This window comes from Leopardus geoffroyi, chromosome C1, assembly GCF_018350155.1.
Source record: "Leopardus geoffroyi isolate Oge1 chromosome C1, O.geoffroyi_Oge1_pat1.0, whole genome shotgun sequence".
NCBI lineage: Eukaryota > Metazoa > Chordata > Mammalia > Carnivora > Felidae > Leopardus > Leopardus geoffroyi.
In genome coordinates, this window is record NC_059328.1 from 1,042,500 (window position 1) to 1,063,511 (window position 21,012).

The 21,012-nt window shown below is 64.2% G+C and overlaps 2 protein-coding genes across 10 annotated transcripts in view; one reads left to right on the forward strand and one right to left on the reverse strand.

Moving 5' to 3' along the window:
- Window positions 1–271: 271 nt before the first annotated feature.
- Window positions 272–11,537, reverse strand: LOC123597043 (translation initiation factor IF-2-like). Of its 6 annotated transcripts, XR_006711927.1 has the most exons (4): window positions 7,642–11,537; window positions 2,900–5,988; window positions 873–2,189; window positions 272–747 (listed from the first exon to the last, which is right to left on the reverse strand). XR_006711927.1 is itself a non-coding variant. In XM_045475329.1 (2 exons), exon 1 carries the CDS (start codon window positions 6,398–6,400, stop codon window positions 5,474–5,476), a length of 927 nt encoding a protein of 308 aa, XP_045331285.1. In that variant the 5' UTR covers window positions 6,401–6,686; the 3' UTR covers window positions 272–747; window positions 2,900–5,473. The 6 variants fall into 6 exon arrangements, 3 of the variants coding, with proteins under 3 accessions (XP_045331285.1, XP_045331284.1, XP_045331283.1); XR_006711926.1 differs by having other exon boundaries at window positions 873–5,988; window positions 7,668–11,536; XR_006711925.1 differs by having other exon boundaries at window positions 873–5,988; window positions 7,642–11,536.
- A 5,357-nt stretch (window positions 11,538–16,894) lies between these two features.
- The window catches only part of SKI (SKI proto-oncogene), a 70,673-nt gene continuing 66,555 nt past the window's right edge, over window positions 16,895–21,012 (forward strand). For 2 of the 4 annotated variants that reach the window (XM_045475332.1, XM_045475331.1), the window contains exon 1: window positions 16,897–17,940. In XM_045475332.1, coding sequence (XP_045331288.1) covers window positions 16,972–17,940 — 969 coding nt within the window. In that variant the 5' untranslated portion in view covers window positions 16,897–16,971. Of the gene's footprint in view, window positions 17,941–21,012 lie in introns of all 4 variants that reach the window. The other 2 variants (XM_045475330.1, XM_045475333.1) reach the window with 2 other exon arrangements.

The following is a 21,012-nucleotide window of genomic DNA, read 5'->3' on the forward strand; positions in this document are numbered from 1 at the left end:
GGGGCTCCTAAGCTTTGGAGGGCCCTCTGATGCACCCGCCTTCCCCAAGACCCTTGGGGAGCTGACTGTCCCCCCTGCTCTGCACCCATGCCCAGCCCCCACCACCGCCTCCTAGGATGCCCAACCTCCCCACCGCCTCCTAGGATGCCCAACCCCCCCACCTCCTAGGATGGCCAGCCCCCCCACCGCCTCCTAGGATGGCCAGACCCCCCCCCCACAGCCGCCAACAAGCAGCACCTCCTCCCCATGGAACGAGAGCATCTGGCTTTGGGGGGCAGACAGTACAAAGAAAAAGCCACCAAGCCATGTGGACAGGGAGGGAAGATCTGCCAGGACTTCAGGCCACAGGGGCCCCCTGGGGACAAAGAGAGGCCCCAGATGCCTGCCACTGCTGGGCAGCCTTCCCTGAGGGCCACAGCCCCAGGCCCCCTGACCACCCAGAGTGGCCTGGAGTTGGTGGGCACGTGGCAGAGGGACAGCCGGGGTGGGTTCCAGCTGCCCTTGTCCCCACGGGCCGGGGCTTCCGGAGACAGCTGGTGAGGGACCTGTACTCAAGTGGTGGTGATGCCCCGCAGCACGGAGTCCTGTGAGACAGACCTGGGCCACGCCACCTCCGCCGGCGTCCCCTGCTGTCACCTGCAGGCACTGTCCTCTCTCTGCTGGTCAGTTGTCCCTGATGCGCCCATCCTCAGACCTGCCCTTGCCATCGCGGCCTTTGTCCCCCTGTCGGCCCCTCCTCCCAGGTCACTGTAAGTTACAGTAGCCCCCGTGGAAGTAGGCGAAGAAAGTAGGCGAAATTAACTGTAATAACGTGTTTCATTTGAGCCCAACATCCCTAAAACATCCCATTTCAACGAGGAACCAGCACGTACGTGATGAGCGTGTTGTCACATGTTCTCTGGTCACGCTAGATGTCTGGAACCAAGTGCAGGGCCCGTTGGCCACAGAGTGAGTGCTCGGGGGCCACGTGTGGTGGGCAGCACCGTGGACTGGGGGGCAGGGCCCTGAGGAGCCTGAGGAGCCTGTGGTCTCCACTCTGGGCATTTCCTGCCACATGAGGCTGCAGGCTCCAGCGACGGGCTCCTGACTGTCCCCAAATCCCCTATCAACGTGCTTGGACACACTGCTAAGGGTGGGAGAAACCCCGGAGATTCGTCACCCCACCCGGGCCTTCTGTACCCCAGCTGGGGGCGGGCCTGGGCCCTGAGAACGCCCTCCTCCGGGGAAAGCGAGGGTCCCTCTGGCCTCAGCCTCTCCATTCCTCCCCAGCCTGGCCTGGGAGCCAGCACGCCCCGGCAGGGGTGCTGACGCCCGCTGTCTCAGTCCGCCTGGGCTGCTCACAGATTACCGCAGACCGGGGGCTGCAAGGCTGAGATCCGGGGTCTGCTGAGGACCCTCTTCTGGGTCACAGATGACCGACTTCTTGCTGTGTCCTCACCCGGAAGAAGGGGCGAGGGAGCTCTCTGGGGTCCCCTCTCGAGGGCACTGATCCCATCATGGGGCTTCCCCCTTGTAAGCTACTCGCCTCCCACAGTCCTCACTTCTCTAGTGGGGGCTTAGGTTTCAAGGTGAAACCTTGAATTTTAGGGGATGCAAATACACCGACCGCAGAGCGCCAGCTGGGTTCCAGGTGCCCTGCCAGCTACCACTCGGGCGGGGGGCGCCCCGAGACCCAGGCTCCACCACTTGGGGGGAGGGCGCCCTGAGACCCAGGCTCTGATGTGCAATCACACGCACACCGGGGGAGGGGGGGAATATCCTTACTCTGTCCAGGCCCTTTGCCAAGCTCACAAGACAGGTCAGAATTCAGAATTCTCAAGGAGGAAGTTCAAAGTGAAACAGTTTATCTTTAGAGAAACAACAGCGGCTGGCTGGCGGGCTGGCCGAGGCGGGAAAGGGACTCCCTTCCAGCATCTTCCATCAACTGCTGTTACTCCGTGAGGGTGAGACCCCTGCTCCACCTGGTGCCGGGGGGCCCAACCAGCCAGGGTAGGCCCTTCCCCAAGAGCAGGTGTTTGGGCCCCCCAGGGGTAAAGCCGGTCGGGAAAAACTACCCGAGGTTGGAGAGGGGTGCATTTTCCCTGAAGAGCCATCTTCGTGAAAAGGCATCCGTTGTCTTACAGATGCTGAAGGGGGGGTGGGGGGGGGCGCTCTGCCTGGTGTGAGGGAGCTCCAGCCCGGGCAGGGTCCTGGTGGGGGAGTCGGGCAGACCCCGCCTAGCATGGCGGCCCGGGGTGGCCCGTCCCTGACACAGGGTGGAACAGAAGGCCTCTCCCCTTGGTCGCTTGGAGTGGAGTCCTCCCCAGCGCCCCTCGGCCTTCTCAGGTGTGGCCGATGGACACCGGAGCCGGAGGGGGCAGGACAGGAGCTCGGTGTTCCTGCTGCCCGGCACCCCCACCCCGGCCAGGCTTCATCCTTGCTCCTTGGGTCCCTCGCGGGGAAGCCTTGGCTCTGCAGGGGGCCCTTCCGCCCACAGCCCATGTTCCTGAGCGTGTGTTGGTGCGTGTGCACGGGCCCGTGTGTGTGTGTGTGTGCACTCCTCGTGCTCTCTCTCCCCCAGAGCTTTGACCGCGGGGTTCCCGTGGGGGAGACCGAGCCCAGAGAGGCTCAGCCCGCTGCCCAGGGTGTGTCTTCAGCCTCAAAGCCCCCCCTCCCCGGGGAGGAGTCGCTGGCAGGGCCCAGCTGGCAGGGGGGAGATCCCAGGGAGGGGCCCTTCAAGCCCTGCCCCCCCCCCCCCCCCCGTGAGAGCCGGCCCCGCAGCCCCGCCTCCTGCCCCCCTTCCTCCCTCTCAACTTTGCCCTCTCCCCCTCCCCTCTCCCTCTCCCCCTCCTGCAGGCAGATCCCAATCCAAACTTGTTAACCTCTCCCCGGCAGCCCTTCCAAGTTAAACATTACTCACGGAGATGAGAGCCTCTGGGCAGCGCTCGGCCTGGAGGTGGGGCGGTCTGTGGAAGGTGCTGGGCAGAGGCCAATGCCAGGCCCGTGGCCGCAGGACCTTCCCTGCCGTGTCCGTGGGGCTGTGGGAGGTGGCTCTGGGGGGGGCGGGCCAGGCAGCCTGCACCCCGTACCCAGGCCCTCCGGCCCCATGGCCAACTCCTAAAGTCACGGGCAGGGCAGCAGGCAGGGGGTCCCTGGGCAGGGTGGGGAGGGGCTGCCCAGGGACCACGGAGGGGCCTGGCCAGGGCCAGGCGAGGGACTTCCTCTTGGCTGTTACTCCAGCCTGGGGACACAGCATTCAGAAAAGTAGCCTCGGCCACTCGGAATCTATTGTCCGTATCCAGTCCCCAGTGTTTCCAGCAGCAAAGCGGAGGCAGGGGGTGCTGTTTGCCGAACTTCCCTTCCCTTCGCCCCACCCGGAAGCTGTTCTGCCCCAGCCTGTCAGTGACAGAGATGGGGGGGGGGCTCTCAGGCTCGACACAGTACCCCCTAGGACCCTGTCCCTGGGGGAGCAATGCTGGGGGTGAACAGCAGGCTCAGTGTCATCTGCCCACCCTCCCGCACCTCTCCCTCCTCCTTACTTCACCACCCTCCCCCCAACACGTGGACCCTGACCAGAACTGCTGCCTCAGGGCCTTTGCACCTGCTGTTCTCCACCCAGAATGCTCATTCCTTACCCATTTTAGGGCTTTGTTGAAATGGACTTCATAAGGAGCCCCCTCAGCATCCCATCTACCTCACTCTGGTCTACTCTTTGTAGGACTGCGTGTCCCCATCTCGTATAAAACATATGGAAATTTAATTTTTCATTGTCTCTCATGAAACCGTAAGCACTTGAGAACAAGAACTTTTTCCTGCTCATCTCTCAGTAAATACAGGTCCTTGATCAACTTGGTGGAAGAAATCGATTCCACATTCATGCCTGGCATGGGGTCTCCCCCGTGGACACCACCGCCCCTCAGGGCCAGAGCCCCCTGACCTCCTCCTGGATCTCAGCCTGGGCAGGACACGTCTGGCTGACCGGAGCTCAGACCAGGGGCCTCGCGTGGGGCCTGGCAGGAGCCCAAACGGTCAAGTCGGGAGGAAAGGGTAGGGGCAGTGGTGGTCCCAGGAGCCTGCGTTGTTACGTAAAGAGCGCGAGGCAGAAGGGCAGACGGAGAGGGCTGCCCGCGGGTGCCGGGGGTGCCCAGACTCCGCTTGCTGCGGGGCCACGAGCTGTTTGTCCTCAAATTTCACACCCTTCCCACGAAGCCTGCTCTCGGGCCCCTCAGTGTCCAACAGCTCCCCAGACCCAGTGACCCCTTCCTGTCTTCTGCCTGGACAGAGCCCGCTGGAGTTGGTGCTTAAGTGGACAGCCCCGTCCACCTCCGGCTAGAGCCACCCCCACTCCAGGGGGCCCGGCCGCCTGCCTGGGGCCCCCAGCACGGGCAGGGCCCCTGGGACACAGCCTGAGGACAGACAGGCTCGCAGGGGTCACGAGGCCCACCTGCAGGGCTGGCTGCTTCTCTGCACACCTTTCTGTGAATGCGTCCGTGCGGGGCTCTGGAGACGGGCGGCCCACCTGCCTGCCTCGTGCCCGGGCCTGCGAGCGCGCCTGCCCACGTCAGACAGGGGCGAGTTGGGGCTTCGTACCTCACATCGAGCAGGAGGGCAGGAATGTGAGCCTCGAAACCACCTTGTTTCAATACCGTTTCTGGGAGCAGAGACCGCAGCCGACGGTGTAGCTGCCATAAGCGCCTTCTTTGCCCTTCTGGACGCTGGCCCGATGCAGCGTGGCCCCGACTCTCCGACCGGCCCCCACCCCCCCGCGGTGCCGCCTCTGCCCTGCCTGTCCCGCTCCCCTCTCTGAACCTCAGGCCCAGCTTCTGCTTTGGGTGGGGGAGGCTGCTGGGGGTGGGGCCGGGGGTTATTTTGTCTCCGCCCCTTGGGCTGCTGGGGAGGGGCGGGCCCTGCTTTGGGGTGGGGGTGGGGGGCCCCCCAGCACCCCCGCACCCCAGCAGGCCACAGCAGGGGTGTGGTGCCCCCACCCCACGCGGCGCTTCCCACCCCACGAGCCACCGAGGAGACTCCTCAACCACTGTGGAGAAAGTGAGTCCACAGTGTGGCGCTAGCACCCGGAGGGGGGAAGGGGAGGGTGTTTCACGGGAGGTGGGGGGCGGTGACCCGGGTAGCCCACGCTCCCACCCGACCCCAGTCGCACATGGCTGGCCCTCCAGCCCCAAGTGTCCTTGTGCTTGGTTTGCGCCGAGGACTGAGCTCAGGCTGGGCGTTACAGGGACAGCCGGGTAAAGTGTTGGCCCACACGGCCGCGGCGGTTGACCCCCGGTGGGAGACCCGGGCCCAGGAGCAGAGGCCGCACGGCTCCACTGCCGATCAGGACCCAGGTGTGCAGCGCATGGCCCACGACAGGCCCGGGCAGGACTGCCACCATGCGGGAGGGGGTTCGGACGCCCAGGGGCACAGCGGCAGGGGCTCAAACGACCAGGCCACGGGCCCCTGCGGCTCTCCCGCCACCTCGGAGCCCCTCTGCCGTAGGTCACCGGTTTCCGACGAGGGAGCGGCAGGGGCTTCCCAGGCCAGACGGGCTGCTACCCCCGCAGCCAGCGAGGCCTGGCGCCGGCCTGCCCCTGCCTCCCCGGCCGCGAGGGCCCGCGCAGCTCCCACAGGGCGGCCCGCATGGCAGGGATCCCGGAGCGGGAGGGAGGGCCGCCCTGGGCCCGTGCCCTCTGCCACGGGGGCTCCAGCACAGCCGCCCCGCGGGGACGGGCCGCGCGGCCCCCCAAGGCCCCGCCGGCGGGCGGGCAGGGGCGCGGGGGCGCGGGGGACCCCACGGCCGGGGGAGGGGAGGGGGGTGGGGGCCCGGCCGGGGCGCAGGGGGGCGCGCGACGGGGTCGGCCCGGCAGCGCCCGGAGGCCTGGGCGGCAGGAAGGGGAAAGGTGACGTCATTGCCGCCTGGAATCTGCTGTTTGGAGGCGTCGCCATGGAGACCGGAAGGCTGGGGCGGGTAAAAATAGCAAACCCGAAGGGTGTGCGTTCCAAGAAATCGAGTCTCTGAAAAGAAAGGAGCCGTGGTCTTGTTTCCGGCCTGCGGGCTCCCCGCGTCCCCGCCGCCCGAGAGCCCTGTCCCCTGTCCCCTGTCCCCTCGCGGGGCGCAGCGAGGCGCCTTGGAAGCCCGGAGAGCCGCACAGGCCTCCCTCCGGGCGGCGGGCAGGGCGGCGAGTGGCTGGGTGTCCTCCCGACTTCTCCTTGCAGGCAGGGCCAAGCGGGGCGGTGGGGAGGGGACGGGGGGCTTCGCACCCCCGTCCCCTCCCCACACCCCGCCGAGGAGCCCCCCACTACGGGGCAGACAGCGCGGGCGGCCCGCACGCCCACCCCACCCACGTCCACGGCCCCCCTTCCAGGCGGGAGCGGGGAGCGGCCCTGCCCTGCTCCTCGCTGCCTGCCCCCCAGATGCCCTGCACATGTTGGCCGTCCGTCCCTTCAAGCCGTGTCCTCACGGGTCACCCTCAGTCCCCGTCGGTCACGGAAGTGTGGCAGGGGGTCCGAGGTCCCTGGGCCCCTGTCCCCCAACAGCTGAGGCCGGAGGCTCCGGGGAGGACCCCCAGCAGCGAGCGGAGGGCTCCCTGGGCTGGGGCCCACCTCCGGGAAACATGGCTGTCCTGCTGGGGCTCCTTCCACCCCCCCCACCCCACCCCCGGGTCCTTCCCTGGGGGTCCTCTGTTCCGAGCAAAGGGATATCTGGTTGCCTCTCCTCCCAGGAGCACACGTCCTGGCTGGAATGTCGCTGGGCTTGGGGCCCTCGGATGATACAGGTGTCCTCCGAGGGGCCAAGAGCACCAGATGGGGCCGGGGGGGGGGGGCGGGGGGGGGAGGGGGTGCCAGCAGGAGCGACCCCCAATCCAGAGAGGGAGCAACGCCTGTGCCCGCCCTGGGAGCAATGACTGAAACGCAGCAGCCAGTGATGCCCTTGGGACCCCTTCCCTTATGCCTGAGACCTGGCTGGGGCTGGGTAGCTGCCCACCGCCCTCCGGGTGCCGCTCAGGGAGGACCTTCGGTCTCCTGTTCCTGGAGGGGTGGGGGCTGGGACCTGGGCTGAGCAGCCCCTCCTCCCGCACGGGGTGAGGGGGCCCTGGGAACATGGGGGTCTTGCCTCTTAGGCCCAGACCCCCTTGGCTCGTGGTTGGAGCTGGAGAGGGGAAACGGAGGCCCGTGTAGGGGGAGCTCCTGCCCCCAAGAAATAGCTCACATGCCTTATGTAATGAGTGAGCTCACTGGTCCGCCTGCCAGGAATGACGGCAGGAGGGCGGGAGGGGGCCTGCTCGGGGAACCAAGTGTGTCTCCGATTTACAGTTTATGATTTTCAGGGAGGGGAGGCTGTGGCCTTGCTTGGAGGAGAGAGGGGCCCAGGGGCCTGGGGTGGGAGATGACAGACCTGGGTCCCCCTGGCACGGAGGAGGCCCTGGAGGGGCCGGGTGCTATGACCAGGCCTGGGGTGCGGGCCCTACTCCCCCCCCCCCACCAGCCAGGTGCTGACAGAACCCTCCTAAGTCATCTAAAACCCTATAGGGAGCACTGAGGGAGCCCCGGAGGGGGGCGCCAGCTGCCCTCCTCATCTTGGGACTGTGCCGCTCTGAGGATGACTCCCCTTTCTCCCTTCCCTGCCGGAGCACCCTCCCCCCCCCCACCCGCCCCGTGGCCCCTTACCTCTGGGGTGTGCGGCGTCCTCTCACCTCCTCTGCAGTAGGTTCGAACCCTAACTCAACCTGGCCTCTCTGTCTCCTGGAGAGGCTACCTCGGGCCCAGAGAGGTAGAGGTCTTAGGGCCCCCGCAGTTTGGGGGCCATTAGGGCGGTGCCTGTCAGACAAGAGGAAGCATCTGGGGACACCTGGCCAGACCAGTGGCTGGGCCTGAGGCAACGTGCCTCCTCGGACCTCTGTCAGCTGGTCAGTCGGTTCACCAGGATTTAATGAGAGTCTGTCTACTCACCACTCGCTGCTAAGTGACAGGGCCCCTGGCGGGCAAGGGGCAGGTGACAGGCAGAGGGCAGATAGCACCAGGCAAGGGGAGGCTCACTCCAGAGCCTGGGTGGGGGGCGGATGAGGGGGAGGACAGTGCTGGCGCCCGGGACGCGTGGCTGGAAGGACCGAACGGAGGCAGCTGGAGGGGCTGGGGGCCCGAGAGAGGGAAGATGAGGCTGTGTGTCCTGCTGCTGTGGGGAAGGGCAGATACAGGAGAGAGAGGGGACACCTCGGTGGGGGTGGGGGCCCAGCAGGTGGGACTCTCCCTCCACAATGGGGAGGGAACACAGCCGCTTGGGGAAATGGCTGTCTCGAGGGGCTCCCTGCTGCCCCTCCCCGGATGCTGGGAGCACTCACCGGGGCGCTCGGAGCACTCACTGCCATATCACCTGTCTGAACCCTGCGGCAGGCTCCCACCGGCTCACCCCACGGTGCCCCGGGCAGGTCGGGGGCACCCTGAGCCTCGCCATGCTCTGCTTTGACACGGGGACCGTAGCACCTCCCCACTCAGTGCCTCGAAGGTACGATACTGGGGTGTGCGTACAGCCCCAGGCACCCAGATCCCACTTCTGGCCACGTGGCCCGACGGTCATAAGCGGCATTGCGGTAAGTCCAGCCCCGGAGGACCGACTCTGGAAGGTGCCGGTGGGAAACTTCCTGCGGGCAAGAACCTGCCCTTCCTGCCCCCATCGGGTCCCCAGTGCCCACCCGGCTCAGCAGTGTCTGTAGGGCAAAGAGGCGGGGTGGGGGGTGGGGGCGGGTCTTTGAAGGGTGCTGGTGATGTCCAGGCCCCGGCTCGGCCCTGATATCCCCTCCGCCCTGCAGCGTTGTGCCCCCACCCCTCTTGGCTTACGTGGAGGCCACACACTCTGACTTTGGGGCCCCCGGCTGGCCCAGGGCACAGGCATGAGGCGGCCACCCTGTGATCGTGGGGTATGGCCAGGGCCCCGGGCAGGCCATGCCCGGCAAGGTGTACGTTCCAGAGCAGCACAGGATGCTTCGGGGGACAGGGTCCTGCAGGCAGGGGTGGGGCCGCAGGGCAGAGCGCCCACACAGGCTCTCTCTGCACTCCTCCAGGCTGAGTCCTCTCCAGAGGGCCCCACCAGCTGAGGACACATCCCCAGAACATGCCAGCAAGCCCTGGAGCTCAAAGCCCCTGTTGGGGGTCGGGGGGGGGGGCGGGGGTTGCTCTGGGTCCGACCCCTGCTCACCTTTCCTGCTGCTGCTCCTGGATCCCCAAAGTGCTCTGTGCTGGCCGAGCTGTTTCTCCCAGAGGAAAGGGTTCCAGAGCCGGCTTGGCCTCTCCAACCCAGGGCCTGGGGCCTGGGCCAGGCCCCCTCCCGCCCTGGCTGTGGGCCCACAGGCAGGACACAGCAAACACCTGGCTCCTGGGCGCGACGGCCCTAATGCCCTGCCCAGGCTCCCAGGGGCTGGGCAGTGACAGTGCTGCCCCATCCAGCTTCATTCGGCAGCTGAGACCAGGCCCGCCACGGTGGGACCCGCCAAGCCGGCAGTGCCATGGAACCATGGGGTGGGTGGTTGGGGCAAGGGGCCCCTGATTTTCCCTCCTCCCACCTGGAGGAAGACAAGGGCAGTTCCTGGGCAGGAGATGGGCACATGGGGGTGACAAGCAGGACTTAGGGGTACAGGGTGAGGCAGTCAGCCCCTGCGGCACTGTGCTGGGCTCGCCCCCTCATTCCCAATGGCAGCCAGAGTGGGACTCGCGTGTCCTGTGGCCAGGTGCCCTGCTCAGCTTCCCAAGCGTCACCTTGGCTGACCCCCACTCTGCAGGTCTTAACTGCCTGCTGAATGCTGGGACCCATGGGTGACCCTGCATAGACCCTGGCCCCTGACCATCCCAGGGAAGGCAGACACACAATCTCAGCCACGTGGAATGAATAGTTCTTGGATAGCCCACAAGGCTGACCCCACAGAAGCTCCTATGGGGAATGGGCGGGGGGGGGGGGGTTCTTCCTGGCCAGAATGGTCCAGAAGAAACAACAGGGAAGGTCAACAAAACCAAAAACAGCTTCTTTAGAAAACTAGAAAGTGTGGGTCAGCACAAAGAAGAAATTAAAAATATCTATAGTTTCCTCACTCGGCAAAAACCACTATCTTGTTTTCTGATATAGGAACTGAAGGCTATGAGAGTCTAAGTACTACGTCAGCTGCATCTAGGAATTTTGACTAACAGTGTTTTCATTATCATTCACTTTAAAAGATTTTGTGATGCCATTTTAATTCCTTTTCTAATCAACGACTTAGTCAAAGTCTGTTCTTTAATGTCCCAAACTGTGGCATTTTATGGTGGGAATATGAATGCATTTTTCTTTGTTATTTTCAGTTTGGAGTTCCAGTTTGTTTGTTTTAATTATTACCAAAGAAAGACAGATACATAGATAAAAGGAACAGAAGGAGCCAAAAAGTTAGGCCACTTTCAACAAGTCCGTAGTGGTCCCCGAGTCCCACTCTGGACCCTGGGTCCAAGGGTCTGGTGTCAGCCTCTCTCAATTCTTTCAGCTGTTTCTTGTCTGATGTTTCTCCACATTTTTAAATTACATGCCCTTGCTTTTTTTTTGAAACCAGATTTAGACATTATGAGATGTCACTGAAGGAGCTCTCACCAGCACCCTCAGCTCCCAGTCTTTCTTTTCTTTCACCTTCCCAAGTGAACTATTTCATTTTTTTTTTTTTTTGTTACTGTTGTTTGCACTATTATAATTATGTAAATACTATTCACTGCTGGGCCAAGTAGTGAACTCTGTTTAGATTGTTTTCTTTGTTTTTCCTGGAGTTAACATTTGCCTTTATGTTTTCACCTGCTGAGTTTCCTCTGTACCTATAGCTAATGCCTCCTACCTCTTCCGACAGGCACTCCGTACAGTTTTTGATCTAGTAGAATGCATCCTATATTCCATTGGTTCTGCATTTTCCTAGAACTCTCTGTCCTGTCCCAGTCTGGGATGGCTGCTCTCTGAGCTCCACCACCAGGCTGGTGGGCAGAGTCTCCAAGTCCCCTGCATAGAGTGGACAGCCCCTTCCTAACTTGTGCTGTCATGACTGGTTCCAACTCCCATTTCAGAAAGGCCTGTGACCTCCACCGTGTCCCACACCGGCCTGAACTCTCAGCTCACAACAGGCATAAGGCCAGCTCCAGGCCTCATGTAGGCTGCTCTGTCTCCACACTGCTCACCACTATGGTTCATGTTCCAATGTTTCCAGTTCTGCAGAACTTCCTTCCCTGTGCATTTTCACAGAACATTTAAAGAGTGGCCTCCACTCTCTGGCATACGTTTGTGTTACACAAGGAAGGGGGCCAGCTCCTCTGCCCTCTTGTTTGAAAGAGAAGCCGATGCTCTTGGTGTCCTCCTAGTGTCCCCTCAGGCCTCACCCTACAGGCACAATGGTAAGACTTTCGGCTGCCTCAGGCTAGAGCCTGCTCCGCTGGGCAGTTCAAGCTAAGAAGGGTCAAAGAGAGAATTTATGCTTCTTCCCATAACATCCTTAAAGATACATTTTGGGGGCGCCTGGATGGCTCAGTCGGTTAAGTGTCCGACTTCAGCTCAGGTCACGATCTCGCGGTCCGTGAGTTCGAGCCCCGCGTCGGGCTCTGGGCTGATGGCTCAGAGCCTGGAGCCTGTTTCCGATTCTGTGTCTCCCTCTCTCTCTGCCCCTCCCCCGTTCATGCTCTGTCTCAAAAATAAATAAACGTTAAAAAAAAGAAAAAAAAATACATTTTGTGTTTTCTAACAATCTCCAGCTTACAGAAAAGTTGTGAGAGTGGTACAGGACCTCTCCCTGAAGCATTTGTGAATTAATTGCTGACCTAGGGCTCTATCATGCACCCAAACAAGGCTGTTCTCTGACATAACCATAGCACCTCGTCCAAAGTAGGGTCATCGCCATCTGGTCGTAGACTACATCCAAGACTTTCTGGTGGTCCCAGTACTGTGCATGGGATCCAACCCAGGGCCACACATCACACTGTGCCATCATCTTTTTAGTCTCTGAAGATCCAGAACATTCCTTGGCCTCTCCCTGACAGCTGAAACCCTGACACCTGTGAAGGTTCTGGGCCCGTCCTTCTGTACATAGTCCCTCCACGTGGACGTCTGAGTTTTCCTCGTGATCAGAGGCAGGCTATGCTCCTTCGGCAGGAGAATCACACAACTGACGTGCCGTCTGCCCGTCCCACCCTGTCAGTGATGCAGGACTACGATTGAGCCAACGAGTGATGGTGTCCCATTAGGTTGTTTGGTTACCGTGGTGTCTGCCCGCATCTCCCCTGGGGACTCACTCTTCTTCCCTTAGTGATTATGGGAACCTTGCGTGAGGAACTTTAAAACCAGGCAAATAGACTATTTCTCATCAAACTTTCAACTTACAAATAATTTATCCTAGTAAGTATCTGAATGTGTGTGGACTTGCGGTTTCCTATTTTATTCTGTGATTATAACTTGTGACAATAATTGTGACCTCTGATTTGCCAGTGGGGGAGGGGGGAGCTTCAAGCTGGTAACGTCCCTTTGACATGTCCCAGTTATGCTTTGAGCCCTTCAGTACTTCTGGGCACAGGAAGGTGTCCCGGGCTCATCCTGTCCTCTCCCTGCCCAAGCCCTGGGAACATCTTGCCAAAGAACTCTGGTTCCTTCTATGGAGGATGGAATTTAGAAGCCAGGATGTGTGTTCTCAGTGTGCTCACTGCTGTTGGGGTGTCACTCCTCTCAGGCCCTCTCACTAGACAGAGCTGTGAATTATATGGATGTTTGTACACACGTTTACCTCTACAATTTTTCTCTTTGTTTATAAACATTGCAACTTATCGGTTCACGGAAGTCTTGCTGATTCCAATTCAACACACGATTCATTTATTCCTCTCCATATTAAAAACAATGTTTATTTTTGAGAGAGAGAGAGAGAGAGAGAGCGAGCTTGAGCGCAGGAGGGGTAAAAATAGGGGGAGAGAAAGAATCCCAAGCAGGATCGGAGTTTTCAGCGTGGGAAGCCCAATGCGGGACTTAATCCCATGACCCTGGGATCATGACTTGAGCTGAAATCAGAGTCAGATGCTCAACCGACTGAGCCACGCAGGTGCCTCATCCAGGTTAAGGTTTTAAAATGGCATCTTAGCACTCTCTTAACAATGACAGTTTGTGCCTGGCTTCAACCAGGTGTTTTCTCCCACTTCCCAGGGGGCAGGGGGCAGGGGGCAGGGGGGAGCTGGGGAGGACCGGGCTGGTCCACTCAGGGAAGCAGGAAGCCGTCTGTTGGGGTCTCTTTGTCGGGGCTGCTGCCTCGAGCCTTCCAGCCCTTTTCCCCCATTGGGCCTGTGAGCGTCCCCCTCCCCCCCATCACTGCCAGTGCCCTCACCTCTGACCCTGAACACTGCTGGCTCCAAGGCCAGCTCCCAGCCTCTCAAGCCCTCCTCAGGACCCGAATGATGTCGCTCCTCTGCCGGCCGATGTGTCAATCCTTGGCCACAGGAGGTGGAAGCCACGTGGGGCAGAACTTGCTCTCTCCTTCCCTGTTGGTCCCAGCACTCAGCCCTGTGCCTGCAGGGGTACAAGTCCCACAGATACGAACACACACAGCCCGCTGCCCACACCGTGAGCCGGGGCGGGGGCGCAGGTGTAGTGGGTCCCTGCCCTCCGATGTGGCTTTGCCCGTGGACTGGACCTTCTGCCTGCCAGCCTGGTGCCTGGCCAGTGGCAGGGGGACAGGGGGAGGAGTGAGCCACCCCACCATCCAGCTGTGGGGGTGGGGTGGAGGGAGAAAGGCCAGCAGGGCTGAGACACCCCACTGGGTCAGAGAGAAGACAGGAGCCTGGCTGGCTCTGTCTAGGCATGGCTGGCCTGGCCTTTGGCGGGCGAGGTGGGCTTGGCTGCTCCAGAAACTCCAACATCTTTCGGGGAGGAGGCCTCAAAGTCCAATGAGGAGGAGTTTTAGAGGTGATCCAGGCCCTTTCTGCTTCTCAGGGCTCTTCACCCCTCACCTGTCCCCTACTACGTACCTCCTGCAACTTGGGAAAAATGTTGGGTCCCCTGCCTGACCCCTTCCTGGGACCCCTTCCCAGATGCACGCGAAGTCAGAGGATGTACAGGGAAGTGGTCCATTGGATCTGGGCACTGCCTATCAAGGGGACCAAGGGCTTGGGGCCCCTGTGGGGGTGTCTGCTTGGCCAAAAGAACAGAAATTCTGTGCTTGGCTGGAAACCCTTCCCAGACAGCCCTCTGGTGCCCCAACCGCCTCCTTTGGATTACAGGTTGCCCGAGCTGCGTAGAATTCAAACCCACATGGAAGGAACTAACCTTCTCAGGTAAAATAGAAACGTTTTGGGTCCAAATGTGGAGCAAGAAAATGATATCCCAAAACAAGAGGTGCCTTTTCTTTGTTTTTGAAATACTCCTTTGGAGCCTCGTGTCTGCACACATAGAGACGCGTCCTATCGGGGCTGCTGTTGCTGGAGGAATCCGAGAGAAGGGTGGGAGGGACAGCCCTAGGACACAGGCGAGGGCGGGGGGGGGGGTCGTGTCCATGGAGGGGAGTGATCAGGTGTCCAGACTTGGGGCCACTGCACCCTGAATCGCAAGCCCCTCCCTGGCGTCCCCCTGTGCCCGCCTGTCCTAGCTGCCTCCCCAGACACCTGCCGGCACCTCAGGGGTGACACGGGCCATAGAGATGCCTGGTCGGCTCCCCGGGGCAGGTGCCACCCCCTAGGAGCGCTGGACTGGGGCCACTTTCAGCCTCCACTGGGGAGGTAGGAGCAGGAGGTGACAAGCTGAAGTCAACTGAAGGTCACTCAGGCTGGAGCGGGCATGGTCCTCACATGTCACCTAGTGCCCAGGTCGGCTTGGGTGGCCTTGTCCTGTGGAGGAAAAGGTGTTGCTGTGTAGCTTGGCTGGACTGTCCTGCACTGGGGTTGAGCACAGATAGAACCATCTCTTTGACTTCCAGTGCCTACCCGCTAGGCCTCAGCTAAGATGCTGCCTCCTCTGGGGGCCATCTAGCCAGCCTGTCCAACTTGGAGCCCCTGGTCTTTTCCTGTCCTGCACTTTCTGGTTTGTCTCTCCCCCTTGACAGCCAGTCGTGGAAGGACACACACAGTGAGGTGTCTCCCTGGGGCTGCCTCAGGCGCCCTCCAGACGTGGAAGGGGCTCTCCAGCCGGGGGGGGGGGGGGGGGGGGGGGGGGGTGGGGAGAGGCGGGGGAGCGGGGCTGCAGCATAAGGGTCAGGCCACCTGTCTACGGACCGACCCTGGGCCCGGCCCGGGCAGTGGCCTGGCCTGTGCGCGCAGGGCACGGTTCCCGACTCAGGGCTGTGCATCGAGCGCACAAAGCCCCTGCCCCAGGGAGCAGGCAGTTCTGCACTGGGACCAGTGGGAGGCGAAGCTGCTGGCTGCCACGCGACCAGGGTGCACGGTCGTGGGGTGGTCGGTGCAGCCGGTCAATCATCCGGGGGACACGGGCGGGGGGCGTGCTGGGCCGCGCCTGCACGTGTGGGGGGTCCCTGGGCCACGCTGCACCGTGTCTCTTGTGTGGCCTCCCTCGGGTGGGGCAATCCTAACGTGGAGTAACCCCCTAGACGTCCTCGTCATTCTATGGGACCCGGGTCGTGCCCTGCGGCGTCCCCGCCGAGCGTGGGGTCCCCGTGGCCTTGACGGCGTGGCGGGCGGCGGAGGCCGCGCCGCCCCCGACCTGCCCGCCCCTCCGCGAGTCTGCGGTTGTGGCGGGGGCCGCGTGTGGGTTTCGGGGCCCCGGCGGCGGCGGCGGTGTCGGCGGCGGAACCGGCGCCTTCCCAGCGGCGCAGGAAGCGGCCTCGGCCGGAAGGGGGGGCCCCGGGCGCCGCCGCTGCCCCCGCCGAGCGCCCTTCCGGAGGGCGGGCCCGAGCGGGGCCGAGGAGGCGGGGGTGGGGGTGGGGGCCCGAGGGGGAACCGAGCGGGGCCGAGTCCGGGGCGGGCGGGGCCGAGCGGAGCCGAGTCCCCGGCGGACGGGCCCGAGCGCGGCCGAGCAGGCCCGAGCCCGGGCGGGGTGGCGGCGGGGGGGAGGGCGCGTTCTTGGAAGAGCCGGGCCGGGAGGCGGTCGCATTCCTGGCCGGCGCTGGGCTGAGGCGGACGCGCGGCTCCAGACGGCGCGAGGGGCGGGGCGGCGGCGGCGCGGGGCGGGGCGGCGCGGGGCGGGGCGGCGGCGTGAGCTCAGCGCTCGGCGCTCAGTCCGAGCCGGAGCGAGCCGCCGGGAGGATGTGCGCCGAGCCCCGCGCCGCCGCCGCCGCCGCCGCCGCGCTCTGAGGGCCGCCGCCACAGGCGCTCCCGCCGCCCCGGAAGCCGCGCGCGCGCAGGCGGGCGGGCGGGCCGCGGAGCCGGGCGCGGGCGGCGGGGTGGGCGCGGGCCGGGCCGGGGCGGCCGGCGGCGGGCGCGACGCGGCCGGCCAGCGCCGCCGGGACGAGCCGGGCGGGCGCCGCGCGGTGGGAGGAGCGGGGCGGCGGCGGCGGCGGCGGCGGCGCGCCGCGCGAGGACGGCCCGGCGGGCCCCGCGCCCGCGCCCCCGCTCCTCCCGGGCCCCTCGGCCTCGGCCGCCGCGGCGATTCGCGCCTCGCGGCGCCGGCACCTGCCCGCGCGCCCCCCGCGAGCCCCGGGCCCGCGAGCGTTGGCGTTGGCGTTGGCGGCGCGCGCAGGGTCATGCCCCGCGCCTAGGGCCCGGGGGGCGCGCGGGGGGCGCGCGGGGGGCCCGGGCGGCGGCGGCGGCGGCGGGCGGGGCGCGGGGCGCGTGGATGTGGCGCCGGGCCCGGGCGCCGGCGGGCTCCAGCGGCGGGACCCCTTCGCCCCGCCCGCCTACCCCTTCGCGCCCCCGGGCGAGGCCGAGGCCGCGGCCGTGATCGGTCGGGAGCCGGCGGCGGCGGCGGCGGGGGGAGGGGGCCGGGGCAGGGGCCGGGGGCGCCGCCGGGGCGCCCGGGGCGGCGGCGGGGGCCGCGGGGGCCCGGGCGCGCGGGAGCGGGAGCGGCCCGGGGAGCCGGAGCGCACCATGGAGGCGGCGGCGGGCGGCCGCGGCGGTTTCCAGCCGCACCCGGGGCTGCAGAAGACGCTGGAGCAGTTCCACCTGAGCTCTATGAGCTCGCTGGGCGGCCCGGCCGCCTTCTCGGCGCGCTGGGCGCAGGAGGCCTACAAGAAGGAGAGCGCCAAGGAGGCAAGCGCGGCTGCGGTGCCGGCGCCGGTGCCCGCGGCCGCGGAGCCGCCGCCCGTGCTGCACCTGCCAGCCATCCAGCCGCCGCCGCCGGTGCTCCCCGGGCCTTTCTTCATGCCATCCGACCGTTCCACCGAGCGCTGCGAGACCGTGCTGGAGGGCGAGACCATCTCGTGCTTCGTGGTGGGCGGCGAGAAGCGCCTGTGCCTGCCGCAGATCCTCAACTCGGTGCTGCGCGACTTCTCGCTGCAGCAGATCAACTCGGTGTGCGACGAGCTGCACATCTATTGCTCGCGCTGCACGGCGGACCAGCTGGAGATCCTCAAAGTCATGGGCATCCTGCCCTTCTCGGCGCCCTCGTGCGGGCTCATCACCAAGACGGACGCCGAGCGCCTGTGCAACGCGCTGCTGTACGGAGGCGCCTACCCGCCGCCCTGCAAGAAGGAGCTGGCCGCCAGTCTGGCGCTGGGCCTGGAGCTCAGCGAGCGCAGCGTGCGTGTGTACCACGAGTGCTTCGGCAAGTGCAAGGGGCTGCTGGTGCCCGAGCTCTACAGCAGCCCGAGCGCCGCCTGCATCCAGTGCCTCGACTGCCGCCTCATGTACCCGCCGCACAAGTTCGTGGTGCACTCACACAAGGCGCTGGAGAACCGGACCTGCCACTGGGGCTTCGACTCGGCCAACTGGCGGGCCTACATCCTGCTGAGCCAGGACTACACGGGCAAGGAGGAGCAGGCGCGCCTCGGCCGCTGCCTGGACGACGTGAAGGAGAAGTTTGACTATGGCAACAAGTACAAGCGGCGGGTGCCCCGGGTGAGTGTCCCTGCTGGCCGTGGGAGGAGGCTGGGTGTGCTGGGCCCCAGGGCCTGGAAGCTGGGAGGGCCGGGGAGAGGCTGGGGGGCCGTCGCGGGGCCAGGCAGGGGCTCTGTCCCTGCAGGCCGGGACGTGTCTTAGGGTTTGTTTTTGAGGAAATTCAGGGTGGCGTCAGTGTCCCCATCGACGGCTGCGTAGGAAGGTCCTCCGGCTCGATCCTCATGATGAGCCGGCTTGCTAGGAGTTGGGGTGGGGGTGGGGGTGGGGGGTCCTCGTGTTCTGCGGCCTGGCGGGCACAGAAGCCGTCGCTCAGATGGGCTGCTCAGATGGGCTGCGAAGGGCAGGCTTCAGGACTCAGATGCTCTTGTCCCGAGTCCTGGGAAGTTAGATGTGGGCCGAGCCCAGGCTGCAGCCTCAGGCCTGGGGCCTGCCTTGGGGCCCTGAGGAGGTGTCCAGACCGAGTGGGCTCCCAGGCTCGCAGACAGAGAGGGCTGCCTGCCCATGGACCTCGGCAGACAGAACTGGGCCAGGCAGCGCCTGTTTGTGCCTTGAAGTCTTGGGAGACAGACTCAGAAACGAAGCCAGGTGTCCAGGCCGCGGTGGCAGGGGGCCGAGACACGGCGACTCCAGCTCTGTGCGTCTCCGTGGGCCTGCCAGGGTGTGAATCCTTGGGTCCCCCGTGTGGCGGCAAGGGCCACTTGGCCCTGGGCTTGGGGCCCTGGTCAGTGGGCACCTGGGGCCCTGAGTAGGAGTAGCTCGTGGCCTGCGATTTGTTTTGGACACGCCTGGTTCCTTGTCTCCCTCTCCCTGAAACGCTGAAGGGCGGGGGAGGCCACTGGCTGAGGCTCTGTTGTCTGCCCGGCGGAGGATCTCTGATCCGGCCGGGCAGCTTCTGGGCCACTGGACGCCAGAACCATTCATTGGGGTCCTCACCAGCTCTTCATGCTGCCTTCCCCTCCCCAAGCGTTTGTAACTTTTCTTTTAAATATCCAGGCTTATTAAACTGCACGCTCGGAATGCTGCACTGGCTTAGCTATTCTTAGGAGGCCTAATTAATTCAGCTATTGCATCAAACTTTTCTTTTTCTAAATCTGTGAATAGATGCTCCCGCCCGGTTTTCTCTGGGCGCCCCTCCAGCGCAGTGTCAGAGTCTCGGTGAGCAGAGGAGGGGCTAGGGATGTAGGGGCCTGTTTGCCTGTGCTTGGGGAGAGGGCTGCCGTGTGCGCGCGCACACGTGCACGAGCGTTCGGTGGCATTTCTGCCCTCAGCTATGCCGGTGCCCCGGTGGCAGCCGTCCGCTGACTGTAGGGCAGGGGTTGTGCACGAGGGATGCTTTGAGTCGGGGAGGATGCTGGCAGGAAAGGCCGGCCCGAGCCCTCGATTTCACATGAGTCTGTGATGGGCGGCGTGATAAGCACCCCGTGTGAACTGGGGGCTTTTCTGTTCGGGGCGCCTGCTCCTTCCACCGCCGGTGTGGCCTAGGGGAGTCCTGTGTGCAGGGCTGTGGTAGGTGCGGGCTGTAGCCGGTGGGTGAGGCCGTGGCAGGTCCCCCACCTCCAGAGCAGGTGGCAGAGGGCCTTGTCCGGCGGGGTGTGCCTGTGTTGGTGTCCAAGTTGCGGGGTGGGGGCTCGCCGGGGCTGGCCTTTTGTCACAGCTACAGTCCTGGCCCCGGGGTCCCTTGTAGCAGGCCCTGTGCTCCTGGGCGCGGCCGTCCCCAGGCTCAGGGAAGGCCCAGCCTGGGCTCCCGGGCCGGAGCGCTGCCTGGGGAGGAGGCAGGACTGTTTCCTGGCGCCACCGTCCGTGGAGCTGAGGCCAGACCCCGTTTCTGCTCTGGCCTTTTCGACAGATGACCAGCGCCCTGTCTCCTTCCGTGCTTTCCCCCGTGCTGCTTTAAATTTTACGTACCGATTAAACGGAAATTTCCCAAGATGAGGAGGACGCGCTTCTCGTAAGTGGGTGGGGTCTCCAGGTCAGTGTCAGCGCCCGCTGTCCCGTGTGGTGGTGGCCTGGGCGTCTGCCCACGAGCTCTCGTGCCGGCTCTGCCACCTCGTGGGGTGCTCTTCCTGCTGGCTTTTTCTGCCTGTCCTGTTCTTGGGGCTCTGCCTGCTGTCTTGGCTCTGTGACCACGCAGTTGGGAGTCCTGGGGCGTGGCGTTCTCTTTAAATCCCTTAGCAGAGCCATGTGCTCGTCTGTCTGCGTGCCGAGGGCACCACGTGAGGAGGAAGGTCTCGGCCTCAGGGAGGGATGGGACCCCCCGGCTGCCTAGACCCCACTTGCTATGGAAGGAGCTGCCTGGGAAGAGCCCCCCCCCCCCACCCCGTGCCCCGCCTATCTCTGATCGCTCCTTCCGGTCGCCTCTGACGGCTTATTTGTGGAATATGTTTTGATTTCTTCAATTACTTTATAGCTTAGTTTAATACTTTTGACTTAGCAGGGTTGAGGACAGCAGGGAACAAAGAACGTGCTAGAATTCCTCTCTGTAGGGGACATGACTCCCCTGGGGCCTTGGGTTCTGGTGAGGCAGTGGGAGCTGAGGCACGTTCCCGTGTTGTGGGGCTCGAGCCGCCCAGCTCTCCTGCCAGCCGGAGACTCGGCACCGTTCGTCCTCAGTGCCAGGAGGGCCGCTGGTCTCTGGGGGTCTCGGAGACCCGCTCACCTTTGCCCACCCTGCTTTGCCTGTGGCCGTGGCCGTGGCGGGTTGTCTGTGGTCGCCCCAGTGTGGAAATGAGCGTGGGGTGGGGCTCCGACCTCGAACCCGGAAACTCTGTGACGGCGGCCTGTCTGCGAGTGTGGGTTGGCAGGCCTCCTTAGGGATGCCCCCTCCTTAGGGATGCCCCCTCACGTCACGGGGGCCTGCAGGACGTGCTGTCGGCCGTGCTGGGGCCGTGGGGAGCCGTCTCCCAGCCTCTCCCCCCTCCCCCACCCACGGGGTGCTGCCCTGGGTGCCCTGTGGTAGGCTAGCCCAGCTGTGGGACCCCAGGGGATGGCTCCCACGTCCTCATTGCGTCCCTCCTGCTATGTGACCTCGAGCCAGTTGGCTTAACCTGTGTGGGTCTCCGTTTTCTCGTGTAT